The sequence below is a fragment of the Fusarium verticillioides genome, chromosome 10 (assembly GCF_000149555.1).
Source record: "Fusarium verticillioides 7600 chromosome 10, whole genome shotgun sequence".
In the NCBI taxonomy this organism is placed as follows: domain Eukaryota; kingdom Fungi; phylum Ascomycota; class Sordariomycetes; order Hypocreales; family Nectriaceae; genus Fusarium; species Fusarium verticillioides.
This window is the reverse complement of record NC_031684.1, coordinates 574,250-586,911: the sequence shown is the minus strand read 5'-3', so window position 1 is coordinate 586,911 and position 12,662 is coordinate 574,250. Positions and strand designations below refer to the sequence as shown.

The 12,662-nt window shown below is 45.5% G+C and overlaps 4 protein-coding genes across 5 annotated transcripts; 3 read left to right on the top strand and 1 right to left on the bottom strand.

Annotated features, from left to right (window-relative positions):
* Nucleotides 1-196: 196 nt before the first annotated feature.
* Nucleotides 197-1,900, bottom strand: FVEG_13824 (hypothetical protein). Its single transcript, XM_018903172.1, has one exon. It carries the CDS (start codon nt 1,758-1,760, stop codon nt 249-251), a length of 1,512 nt encoding a protein of 503 aa, XP_018762079.1. The 5' UTR covers nt 1,761-1,900; the 3' UTR covers nt 197-248.
* A 4,289-nt stretch (nt 1,901-6,189) lies between these two features.
* On the top strand, nt 6,190-7,932 carry FVEG_13823 (tannase; the record flags this gene model as incomplete). The annotated part of the gene is made up of 1 exon (XM_018903171.1): nt 6,190-7,932. One exon carries the CDS (start codon nt 6,190-6,192, stop codon nt 7,930-7,932), a length of 1,743 nt encoding a protein of 580 aa, XP_018762078.1.
* A 384-nt stretch (nt 7,933-8,316) lies between these two features.
* FVEG_17614 (hypothetical protein) lies at nt 8,317-10,250 on the top strand. Of its 2 annotated transcripts, XM_018906855.1 has the most exons (2): nt 8,317-8,597; nt 8,649-10,250. In XM_018906855.1, exons 1-2 carry the CDS (start codon nt 8,377-8,379, stop codon nt 10,153-10,155), a joined length of 1,728 nt encoding a protein of 575 aa, XP_018762077.1. In that variant the 5' UTR covers nt 8,317-8,376; the 3' UTR covers nt 10,156-10,250. The 2 variants fall into 2 exon arrangements, with proteins under 2 accessions (XP_018762077.1, XP_018762076.1); XM_018906854.1 differs by having other exon boundaries at nt 8,317-10,250.
* A 193-nt stretch (nt 10,251-10,443) lies between these two features.
* On the top strand, nt 10,444-12,478 carry FVEG_13822 (hypothetical protein). Its single transcript, XM_018903170.1, has 6 exons — nt 10,444-10,969; nt 11,029-11,477; nt 11,528-11,607; nt 11,656-11,797; nt 11,847-12,027; nt 12,082-12,478. The coding sequence occupies exons 1-6, from the start codon at nt 10,566-10,568 to the stop codon at nt 12,353-12,355; spliced, it is 1,530 nt and encodes a 509-aa protein (XP_018762075.1). The 5' UTR covers nt 10,444-10,565; the 3' UTR covers nt 12,356-12,478.
* Nucleotides 12,479-12,662: the final 184 nt, after the last annotated feature.

The window sequence follows — 12,662 nt, the reverse complement described above, 5'->3', positions numbered from 1 at the left end:
TAGCCTCGGTCAGATAAGCCTGAACCAGGAGCAAGTCTCCACGCTATAATGCACTATCGAATAATCTTCAGTCCAGGTCAGTGCTAATGGCCAGATGCAGGCTTTCTCCCGTGCAGAGGTTTTCTTTCATTGCAATACATCTGTCGCGAATAACGTGGATCAATTCACGGGGAAGCAACGCACTACGCATCACAAGGTAGAAAAGTCTTCTGGAACATTATCAAGCAATGAGTGAGTGCGATACTATTCTAATCCCATGCCGGCTTATCTGAGCCAAGTGGCTTTGGCATAATTTCCCAGCCAACCCCTAGACCCTCAATAGTGGCACTATGCCTGATGGACTTCATGGTGCCGAACCCTGTCTCCTGGACCTCAAAATACTCCCCAGGCACATCTTCAGGCTTTTCAAAGTTCTTCGCTTGAAACCCACTGGCGCCAGGATATTGTCCCAGGCTCCTCAAATACTTCATCATGCCCGCCAACGAAACATCTACCCTCCACGAACCGCCGTTGACGGCACGATGATAGAGAGCAGCCATGACGCCAACTGCAAGCATGTATCCGCCTGAATGGTCGAGGGCTTGACAAGGTGTCGGCCGAGCAGGTTCTCCCTTTCCAGCGTGTTCAGCTTCAGAGACATTCATACCTGAGCATGTCTGCACAAGCGAGTCAAATCCACGACGGCCTGACCATGGACCCTCAGGACCAAAAGCAGACATGTTGGCTACGACGATGTTTGGGTTGATCTTTCTCAATTCATCTTGAGATAGACCATATGAAGCAAGACTCCCAGGCCGGTAACCTTGAATGAACACATCGCAGTCCTTAAGAAGGCTGAGAAGCTGCTTCCGATCCTCAGAGTTGTGTATGTCGAGTTGGACAGTCTTTTTGCCGCGTCCAAACTCCCGATCGACCCTCGGCAGATCTGGAAGCGTTGGTGAAGTCACCCAAATGACCTCAGCTCCATGGGCCGCCAAGGTCTTGCCGCATAACGGAGCAGCAATCACCCGACTCATTTCAACAACCCGAAGACCTTGTAGGCACTTGAGATTCCCAGGCTGCATCCTACTTGGCATGCCACTAGGAGATGACTTGGACAGCTGCTTGAGGCTAATAGGAAAGTTGCTGATGGCCCTTGACTGAGGGAGCTTATCCCACTGACGATATGAGCGCAGAGCATAAATCGCGACTTCACCCTCTGCTGTTCCGCAGTTCTCCAAGTCAATGCTCGCCCAATCCGCAGTCTGCTCAGACACCTGCTGTCGAGTCGCACCCGACTTCAAGCCAAGCAAGTCAAGGGTCCCTTGAACATGGTTTGGAAACCCGTCATGGATCCGAACGTAGCCATCTGAGGTCTTATGCAATCCACCGATAGCGGCCCCTGCCGGGGAAGCAAGCTCGCCGGAAACCGTATACAGTCTTTCACATTTGTACTCCACGACTGCATGTTCAAGCGGCACCGTGACTGTAGGAACGGGGGTTCTATTCCGTAGTGCATGAACCTGAGCAGCCGCCAGTGCAGATAGACCGATAGAGGCTTGTCCGAGGATTCCGATCTTGAATGACGATGGAATAGCCGGACCTTCTTCGCCAGGAAGCCTTATAGCTGTCAAAGCGGTTTCGGGCAGATCAATACCGGTCCAGACCTCCTTCAAGACATCACCTGCAGAGTACTTTGTTCGATCAATGCTTTGCAAGGCCTTGTCTTCATTGGGCATGTGAATGTTGCTCATTTCTGAGGTTTGCTCCGGTGTCGGCATGGTAGCGGGATGTGGCGGAGTAATGGCTTGAATGTGAAGGCTAGTAAAATCTGGTCAATCGGTAACGAAATCCAAGTTAATAGTAGCAAGTGCACCTATGTCTAGAATGGCTGAATGGCTTGATTGAATGAAGGCCGAAGGGTTGATGGAGGAACTTGTCGCTCGCGCCCTTAACCGACGTCTCCTCAATCCAATAGCCGAGTAGCCAATCATGTTGGTGTATCACCGCAGTAATGTCAATTCATCGAGATTTCATTAAGCACTTCTCATGAAATCGCCAAAAAGAACAAGAACACCGTTAGTAAGTTAGTCAATGTAAATCAGTGAGCAAAATGGCTGGCTGAAAATATGCATATACTTTGGGTTATCTAAAATTATAGTCCAAAAGTATCTGAACGCTGCCCCGCTAATATATAATCCACCACTATAAAAGTAAACTTATCTATTTTCTTTAATTATCTATAACTTTAATAAAATATATTATAAAAGAATAGAATTTTATCTATTATATATACCAGGCGCTAGAGAGGTTAAGATTTTAGTAAAGTAGCTAAGGCTCTTATTATTTAAGCTATAAAAAGTAAAAGGTTATATTATAATACTATAAATAAGGCTAGATATTTACTTACTATTATCTTTAATATCTTTTAATACTAGAAAACTTACTAAACCTTAAATAAAAAATAAAAATCTAGGTATTTTAAGAAACTTATAGTTTAGCAGATTTAGTATATATTACTTATATTAAAATATAATTATAAGATTATATATAAATTACTTATTAATTATCTAAGTAATAATATCTTATAAATAACTATATATTAAGTTATAAGACTTTATTATAGTTATAAATAAAGGGCTATATAGTATATACTACTATCTAAAGAAATAGTAAAATAGTAGTTTTTATAGTATTAAGCTTAAAAAAAAGATATTAATAAATTACTAAAAGTATATTATTTTAAAGTTTACTAATAGATACTATTTAAGAATCTTTTACTTAACTAATAATACCTTTAGATTATTTTTAGTAATAAATTATTAGTTTAATTATAACTAAATTATAAATATAGCTAGGTCTTTAGGAAGCCTTATAAGAAGTTTATAAAGGAATTAGTTAATATAATAGTTTATAGAAAGTTATAATTATAATTATAGTTTAGGGAGCAATCTAGAGAGGCAGTAAATCTAATATTATTATTATAATCTGTAATTAAACTACTAAAAGAAAAGGATATACTTCCTTAAGTTATTAGGAGGCATTAATAAAAGGTTTACTTCCTATCTAGACTAGTTTTTACTATTTCTAATAAAATAATGCCTATATATATACCTTAAAATCTATAATAAACTAGCTATTAAAATACAGAATATCTTAAATTAACTAGCCTACTTATAGTCTAGATCTTAACCTAATAGAGTATATTTAGAAGTAATTAAAGCTTAATATTAAGAAGATATTCCTTTAATTAAAGCTTATAAAAAATAATAAGTCTAATTAAGTAAAGTTAATTAAATATATTAAGTTAGTATAAGTAATAATAATACTAAAGCAGATTAACTACCTAATTAACTTACTTCCTTACTAACTTAATACTTATATTTAGGCATAAGGTTAATATATAAAATATTAAAGAGAAAAATCTAGTAATTAAAATAATATATAGTATATTATTATTAGATTTAAATTAAATTAATTATATATATATAAAGTTATTACCATTTAAGTAATTAAGTTCCTACAGGGTAGGGTGTTCAGATACTTTTGGACTATAATTTTAGCCAGCCTGTTTTTAGCGGCATATAACAGCCGATAGGATCCTATTGGAACTTTGGGCTTGGCATTCAGTCAATCTGAAAATGAGTCCAGACCCAAATGCACAAGATATAGTCCCAAAACATTGGTGACATTGCATACTAAATGTAAGGCAGATGAGAAAGTGGCTGGCTGAAAATGTCTATGCAGTTTCAGAAACTTAGCCAGCCTATTAGAGCGCTGGGCTTGGCAGTTACTAACCCTGGAGATGGCCACAGACCCAAATTTACAAGACAGTGTCCCGAACTACTGGTACCATGACATACTGAAGAGCGCTGGAGTGATTCCGGTTGGTTGGGATCTGATATATTGGCAGAAAATGTAAAAGTGGCCGACCCAAATGAGGTCTTTATTTGATTTGGACAACAACTCTTGCTTTTACTAAGATAAGACAAATCGAGAGTGGAATCAACCGATCCCTACTCAGTCGCGTGGCTTTCAGTGGATCAAGCCAAAATGGAGGCCTCACCGCTTGTTAGGGCCACGGGTCGTGGCCCTGGGTATTGTCTATTTGCCAATTTGGCAAATTGCAGGTAGCCAAATACCAGACATCGAGCTATGAGTAGGCAACTGGGTTTTGGAACGTTCCTTAGAGACGTTTAGAGGTCCACGTCATGATTAATACCCATGAGTTCCAATTTACATGGGAAAGGTGATGTACTAAAGGCCATATCTTAAATGACCAGAAAGCGTTAAACCTGAGGATCTAGATCGTCACTTAGTGTATGTTGCTTGTTAATACGAACGCCATTTCTCTACAATAAGACTAGACCATAATCATGAGAGATGCTGTGTTGGTGTAGAAACACGAATCTGGCCTATCTATAAAAGGTTGCAGTGTGTCCTCAATGAATTAAAGAAACAGACACAAAACACCTTCTCATCTTATTAACCACCAATATTCTCAACCACCAACATCACCAATATGCAGATCAAGTCCTTCCTCGTTGCTTGTACTCTGTACATGTCATTCGGCATGGCGACTCCTGTTGAAAAGAGAGCCTGTGCGTGCTACTGCCCATCCACCGCTACCTTGCTAGGCGGCATAAACGCCAACTGTCCTTCAACCAACCCATGTTGCAAGGCAACCTGTCGGTCTAAGAAGGGCATCCCTGGAGGGTCAGGCTCTCCATTTCCAGCCACATATAAATGTTAAGATTCCATCTGCCTGAAGTAAGTTTCACCCTTCTGTAACTCTAGACAAACCACCAATAACTAATACGACACAGAAGCTTTCGACAATGGTTACAAGAACAAGTCAACCCTGAGAGACGTGCTTCACTTGCCTCACCGAACCACTACAACAATAAGCAGAGGCTTCGAGGACCCTGATTCACAAAAACGTGTCATGGTTATACGAGGCTTCGGAGCCCATCATTGGCTCTAATAGGAATGTTGCGAACTGGGTGGCCATTCTGTAACAACTAACACTGTCTCTCTAATTCTAAGTGTATTGAGTCTCTTTAGTTCCATTAGAGTAGATATACTATTTACTGTTGAGACCTGTGGCTAAAACCTTACATTCACTCTTGCCTGACTGAGCAAACCTCGAACCCAAGGAATACGATTTAGCAACTTCAGAAGCAGCTAAGAGCAAGCATCTAGAACCTCAGTGACTTAACGTGGCTCGCTAGTATGGAAGCTCCAGTTTTAGCAATACCTGAAGCGACTACACCGAGATCCCTTAAGCTCTTGTGAGTCGATGTAGCATTCAGGGTTCACTGATCTATATGAGACAGAACCAGGAAAACCCTCCTGCCAATTTCCAGTCTCTGGCGGTGAAGTTCCCGCTGCGATAAATAAATTTGAATGAATTTGGTCTTTAATATCACGAGTAACATAAGACAGCGGCTGCCGGGGCAGCCTCAGAGGGAAGCCAGTTTTTCGACTCTTGATGTCTGGTCCATGGATAAAAGCTTTGAAGAGCAACTGGGGACTTGAACAGCCCTGTTCTCAGAGGCAGGAGCTTTCAGTGCTCTTTCTATTTAAGACTAAGGAACGAGTTCACATAATCCTGGGTAGAGAATACCTTCTTTGCCCTTTGATTCTTTCTAAGTACGATTGAAGTAGCATCATCTATAAGGCTAGCTATTGCACCTTGCTCTGAATATGCTAGGACTGAGCAAATGCGCCCAGATCCTGCATCCGTGCTGTTGATAAACCCTGGTCTTATCCTGTAATGACAGTATGACTTGAGGAGAAGAGAAAGCTCAGGTAAATCTGCCCTAAGCTTAAGGGACTCTTTTCTGAGTTTACTTTAATACCCTCCTTTTCCCAGTGTGTCTCCACTTTAACTCGGAACACCTCCACACGCGGAAAGTGGGCATTTTGTTTAGGCCTCCTTACCAATTTCGGATCGCCACCAGGTTTCGACTCAATCAATTACTTCATTCTAATTGATTTCTCTGCAGAAAATTCTTGGACATGTAAGAATCAACGCGTGGCAGATTCCGGGCTCGGACCTTTGGTGACGAAGCCGCAGTCGTCGAAGGAGTATATAACCATGAACGATTGCGCCATGTCAAGTAGTACTTCAATATTGAGCATCACTTTCTCATACTTCCCACTCTCATTAGAATACTTACCATGATGCGACAATCTTTCGGAGCCATTATGGCTTTGCTAGCCTCGGGCTCCCTTGCGTCCTCTCTATCGGAACTATGTACCGTCTCGAACCTGAAAGCTGCGCTGCCCTCCAATGGAACCCTCCTGGGGATCGATATGATCCCATCTACCATCACGGTGTCCACGGCGGTCTACAACGCCAGTGCCAGCATGGGAGGCGGCCCAATGAAGCGTGATACCGATACTTACAACTACTGTAACGTCACTGTCGCGTATACCCACGGTAGCAAGGGTGACACAGTCAACCTCAAATATGCCTTCCCCGATCCCAAAGACTTCAAGAGCCGGTTCTATGTTGCAGGCGGAGGTGGCTACTCTCTCAACACTGATACCACTGGCGGCCTCAAGTACGGAGCTGCCGCAGGAGCCACTGATGGCGGATACGATGCTTTCAACTACAGTTTCGATGAGAAATTCCTTCTCGGCAACGGTTCCGTCAACTGGGATGCGACATACATGTTCTCTTACCAAGCTCTCGGAGAGATGACCCAGATCGGAAAGCACATCTCCAGGAATCTGTATGACATGTCAAAGTCCAGCAAGGTCTATACCTACTACGAGGGCTGCTCGGATGGCGGGCGAGAGGGAATGAGCCAGGTTCAGCGATGGGGCGACGAGTATGACGGTGTCATCGCTGGAGCTCCTGCATTCCGCTTCGCGCAGCAACAAGTCCTGCACGTCTACCCTGCTGCCGTTGAGCACACACTTGACTATTATCCCCCTCCTTGTGAGCTCAAGAAGATCGTCAACGCCACTATCGAAGCCTGTGACGATCTCGATGGAAGGAAAGATGGCGTCATCTCCCGAACAGATCTTTGCAAAATCCACTTCAACATCAAGTCGCTCATCGGCAAAGAGTACTACTGCGCAGCTGAGACTAGTTCTTCACTTGGCTTTGGGTTCAGCAAGAGACAGGCTCCCGGCAGCAAGACGAGCAATGCACCAGAACAGAATGGTACGATCACTGCTGAGGGTGTTGCTGTTGCTCGAGCTATTTACGACGGTGTCTTCAACAGCAAGGAAGAAAGAGCGTATCTGTCTTGGCAGATTGGCTCTGAGCTATCTGACGGTGAGCCAACATACGACAACAAAACCGACAAGTGGACTCTGAACATCCCCTCTACTGGTGGCATGTACGTTGCAAAGTTTATTGAGCTTCTTGATCTCGATAACCTCGATAACCTCAACAATGTCACGTACAACACTCTAGTTGACTGGATGAACACTGGTATGGTCCGCTACTATGACAGTCTGCAGACCACTCATCCCGATCTCACAACCTTCAAGGAAGCCGGCGGCAAGCTCCTCCACTACCATGGTGAATCCGATCCTAGCATCCCAGCCGGTTCTTCCGTTCACTACTGGCAGTCTGTCCGATCCATCATGTATCCAAAACTGTCTGATGAGAAGGCACAGAAGGCACTTTCAGAATGGTACCAGTTCTATCTCGTGCCTGGAGCAGCTCACTGCGGCACGAACTCTCTTCAGCCAGGTCCTTATCCTCAGAACAACATGAACGTTATGATCGAATGGGTTGAAAATGGTAAGCAGCCGTCGAAACTTAATGCTACTGTCTCTTCGGGCGATTATAAGGGAGAGACGCAGATGTTGTGTCAGTGGCCTAAGCGACCTCTTTGGAAGAACGACAAGAGCTTTGAGTGCGTCAATGATAAGAAGTCAATCGAGAGTTGGACATACAGCTTCAATGCTTTCAAGATTCCTGTATATTAGTACCCTTTGGTTTTGGACAGGTAGATGCTCTCGAGCATGGATGGAGAGGTTGTTGGTGTATCAGTGTATAGCTGTTAGGATAGTACGTCTACGCAGACAATAAAAATAACTTCCTGTTTCTTACCATTATGCCAAACCATTCCATAATCGCCATTCCCATAATAGCCAGCCTGCTGCATGATGACAGTGAAGAGTGCTCATGATAAAGTCACGACCAATAGAGTGATGACTTCTCCCTTAGCCAATTCGGGAAGCCAAGCTAGCGGATGTTCAGCTATGGACAAACTCACTGAGTCAGTCGCCTCTTACTCCTTCACTAAAATGCCGAGGCTAAAACAAACCAGCCCCCTCGTGTTTTCACTCCACAATTTTCGCCCTTGATTCCTCAATTCCTGCACCTCGACAGATTCAGAAATAGGCGACCAACGCAACCCTCACTTTTACATGGGTCCTCCAAGCCCAAGCCACGAGTCTCTACCCTCATCTGGATCTCAATCGCAATTCCATCTCCAACAGCAACCGAGGACCCAACGGTCACGAGGCGGATGCCAAACATGCCGCATTAAAAAAGTCAAGTGCGACGAGACGCGACCAATTTGCCGACGATGTGTCCGCCTGGAATTGACCTGCGACTATACGCGTCTCCCTCGCAAAAAGTACACCAGGCGCGTTATCTCGTCCCCTGCTGCATCGTCTCCTGCCAACCTGATCACCAGAACAGATGCGGCGTCAACACCTAGCGACAGTCTCATAGGCCGTGTTGATAATTCATATTTTGGGGAGTTTGGTAGCGGATCCTTATCCGATACTCAGAGTGCAGATGTCAGTCTACCACCACTGAATACCATTGCCGACGATGGCCTGGCACTTGACCTCTCACCCGACTGTGCCGCCATCCTGTCCCCTTCCGATCACTCGGCAATCCACTTCTTCCGATTTGTCCTCCCAGGAATGGTTGGCACGCGGATATCGATGCACAGCGGACCTGGGCTGGTATGGAAATTGGCGCAGCAGAGTCCTATGGTTCTTCACATGGTTTGCGCCGTCAGTGGGCAAACATGGTCTGAGAAGACGAGCGGCTCCAAGTCAGATGCCGAATCCAGACGATTAAGAGCTATCCAACACTACAGAGATGGTTTACAGATGCTGGCTGTAGCTACGCAGATCCCTAGCGAGATAACCTGTCTTCCACCTGTCTTGGCTACATTATGGCTCATGCTCTTGTACGAACTCAGGTTTGGGGATGGGTGCGGTATTGGCGTTGATGCGCACCTGAGAGGCGCCACCTCAATATTATTGGGGCGATCGAGACTCACAACCAGCGACAGTAGTGACCCTCGTACCTCACAGATAATCGAACCTGAGAATTTCTGTCCTGTCTCTTGCAGAATACTCGTTTGGCTCTCGCACGCGGATGGAGGTGCTGTTCTAAATGGGTTTGGTGGGTATTTCAACAATCTCCTGGGAACCTCCTCAGTAGACATAACAGAGACTGAAGCACAAGGTCGCTTGCAACGTGTCAGGCAATTGCAGAAGCGATCTATCCTTGCCAACTACGACCTATGGGGAAGATCATATCCCCAGACTGAACTATTGGAGGACATGCAGTGCAGTGACCTATCATGTTTCGATGCCGAGTGCGCTCAGCTAAAGTTCATGGTCGGGTCTTTAGCAGCAGCTGAGCATCGCGACAACGTCCCCCACGGTTCGTGGAGACAGTCTGTCGCGGGTGCCATTCGCAGCGTCAGATCCAGGTATGGAGAGCTGATAAGTGTGGCTAATCGCCTCGAACTACCCGACGACGGACCCCATAGACGGTTCGTGATGGAGATGCAATCGGTCATTTCCTGCTTTTACGCAATATATGTCTGCTTTCTTCGAATCACCCACGGACAAGAACCAATAGCACCAGAGCAACGCGAGGCAATGAAAGAGATCATGTCTCTAGGCTTCAAGGTTTATCGAGATCAAGGAGAGTCAGGTCTAACCCGGCTAGGCTGGCCATTGTTCGTGGTGGCAATCGAGTCAGATGATATACTGCATAGATCTTGGATCATGGAGCGGTTTAGCGAGCTTGTTCTCCATGGGGAGAACTATCGGCAAGCTTATCAAGCTATACGTGTTGCCGTAGGAAGTCGGCCATTGGATGAAAGGACGGTTGGCTATTTCGAAGTGTTTCGCGTCGAGTCCTTTCCGCGATTTCTGCTCTGTCAGGGCTGCTGATAAGATAGCAAGGTAGAAATTTATGAAATTGCCGATCGGCACCAAGTTGTGGCTTGTTGTTGTCTTGAATTACCCGACGACATTTTAGGTTATCGAAATTTTCAGAATCTGACCATCCCTCCACATTCGCCTTCTCCCCGCATTCTGAACTCCAGACTCCTCAGTAACCAGAATCTCGGGATCAGATATACAGGCTAGGGAGAGATATCCAGTCCCAATAAGGAAGCAACCATTGATAAGCCGCTTAGCCTCGAGATTGTGGCGTTTTCGTCTCTCTGTGCTATCAAGGCCTCATTTGATACTTAAGCTTCACGATCGAACAGGTTCAATGTCCTCCACTCCGACGCTCCAGACATCAAGCTCTCCCTACACTCTACCCTTACCCTGACATTACCTACATCGCCAGCATTATGTGGTCCCCAACCGGTATCATCGGGCCCTTCCAGCCCAAATCAAGTCGCCTTACGGTCATGCTCCTCGTCGCAAGCGCAGCAGTCTACGCAACGACTGCCGGTTACGACTCAGCACTCATGAGCGGAATCAACATCATTCCCTCCTACACTGAGTTTCTCAACCTCAACACTACTACTCGTGCCTTGAACGTGTCTGCCAACTTTATTGGATGGGGCATTGCATCCCTGACCATGGGTCCTGTCGTCAACGCAATTGGTCGCAAGAACTCCATTTTGGTAGCTCTCTTAACCAAGCTTTTCAGTATTGGATTGGTTGCTGGCTCTCAGAACTTTGCCATGTTTCTTTCTGGCCGAATCATTCTGGGTGTGGCTTCTGGGCTTTCAAGCATTGCTGGTTCCACGTAAGAGTTCCCTCCGTCTTTTTTGACTTGTAGCTTTAACTAACCTCTCTTCAATACAGTTGGCTCGCTGAGACTCTTCCACCCAATATTCGTGGACTAGGTCTAAGCATTACCTTTTCCGTCTACTACGTCGGTGCCTTGATCTCCGCAGGCATTACCTATCGCACTGCCGAAATCCCCGGCGAATGGTCCTGGCGCCTGCCTATTCTCTTACAGAGCATGTTTTCCCTGATCTGCATCTTCTGCCTCTTCCTGACTCCCGAATCGCCCCGATGGCTTTCCCACCAAGATATGATGGATGAAGCTCTCCAGGTCATAGCATCAATTGCCGCCAATGGAGACCAGTCAGACGAGGAGGTTCGTCAGCAGTATCAGAGTGTGGTTGAGAGCAGAGAAAAAGAGCGAACTGAAGGCAAGACGGCATCATATACTCAGCTGTTCAGGACTCGATCTGCTCGAAGACGACTCATGCTTGCGGTTTCGGTAGCTGTTATCGTCATGGCAAGCGGTAAATACCATATTGGCGTGCTAAGATAACATAGATACTAATCGCATTAGGAAACAACATTGCATCGTTTTTCCTTGGTGACATGCTCACGAACGCTGGCATCACCAACAAGACCACGCAGCTCCAAATTGTATGTCCCCATACCCCAATAATAGTATCTGTTGCTAACTGTGTACAGAACATTGTACTGCAGTCTTGGTGCCTTGTCTGTGCAATGATTGGAACCTTTCTCATGGACAGAGCTGGTCGAAAGACGCTCTGCCTCTCAGCTTGCGTCGGAATGACCATCTTGATGTTTGTTATCGGCGCACTGACAAAGAGTAAGCCGACCTAGACCCTTAATCACTACTCTAGCTAACACGTTTCTAGCTTTCAGCACGAGTCAAGACCTCGCTGGGATTTATGGGACTGTCGCCTGTATCTTCCTTTTTATGGGCGCATACAGTGTTGGCATCACTCCCATCACACAACTGTACCCTCCAGAGGTTCTTAGCTACTCTATCCGTACCAACGGAATGGCTATTTGGGCTGGAACGATTGCGATATTCGCGTAAGGTCCCCATCAAGTCCATCATATCTTCAGACATGCTAAAAGTACATATAGCATTGGGACCACTCTTGTGTTCCCCATTGCGCTGGAGGCTATCTCCTGGCGTCTCTACTTCATCATTGGAGCTTGGGATGTCCTTGAGACCATTTTCGTTGCTGTATTTTGGGTCGAGACAAAAGGTTTATCTCTTGAGGAGATTGACGAGCTGTTTGAGGGAGTTGTCTACAACGGTCATGGGGTTGCTGAGGTTCGTGAAGATGGGGTCATGACTAAGGACCAAGACGGAAAGGATCGATCTGTCTCTATTGCACGCTCGGACTCGGGGTAGACTTTTTCTGCTCGAGCTCGCACTGCAATGTCATTGGCTCCATCTCTGCATTTAAGTAGCCAAAGTATTCGTCTTCGTCTTTGAAATTATTTATTTAGCATCCCTCAATAACATTGACCGACCTCACCTAGTTCCAAGTGCCGCAATTGATGTTGCAGTGAAGAACCTGTATAGACAATGGTAAGCTAGAGTTGGTGCACTCACCATCGACGCGGCTCCGAGTGTATGGCCACTCTTTGCTCTTGACGTCCTCGACAGCAAGCAACAAGACATTTCCTACATTCAAAGACAGACTTGAGCGTACCTA

What these genes read in the sequence shown, in the direction of transcription:
- FVEG_13822 (XM_018903170.1), top strand. Translation starts at nt 10,566, where the DNA reads ATGTGGTCCCCAACCGGTATCATCGGGCCCTTCCAGCCCAAATCAAGT. An exon ending in TGTTATCGTCATGGCAAGCG is followed by an intron (nt 11,478 to 11,527) that starts GTAAATACCATA and finishes TAATCGCATTAG; the next exon opens with GAAACAACATTGCATCGTTT. An exon ending in AGACCACGCAGCTCCAAATT is followed by an intron (nt 11,608 to 11,655) that starts GTATGTCCCCAT and finishes AACTGTGTACAG; the next exon opens with AACATTGTACTGCAGTCTTG.
- FVEG_13824 (XM_018903172.1), bottom strand. Translation starts at nt 1,760, where the DNA reads ATGCCGACACCGGAGCAAACCTCAGAAATGAGCAACATTCACATGCCC.
- FVEG_17614 (XM_018906854.1), top strand. Translation starts at nt 8,377, where the DNA reads ATGGGTCCTCCAAGCCCAAGCCACGAGTCTCTACCCTCATCTGGATCT.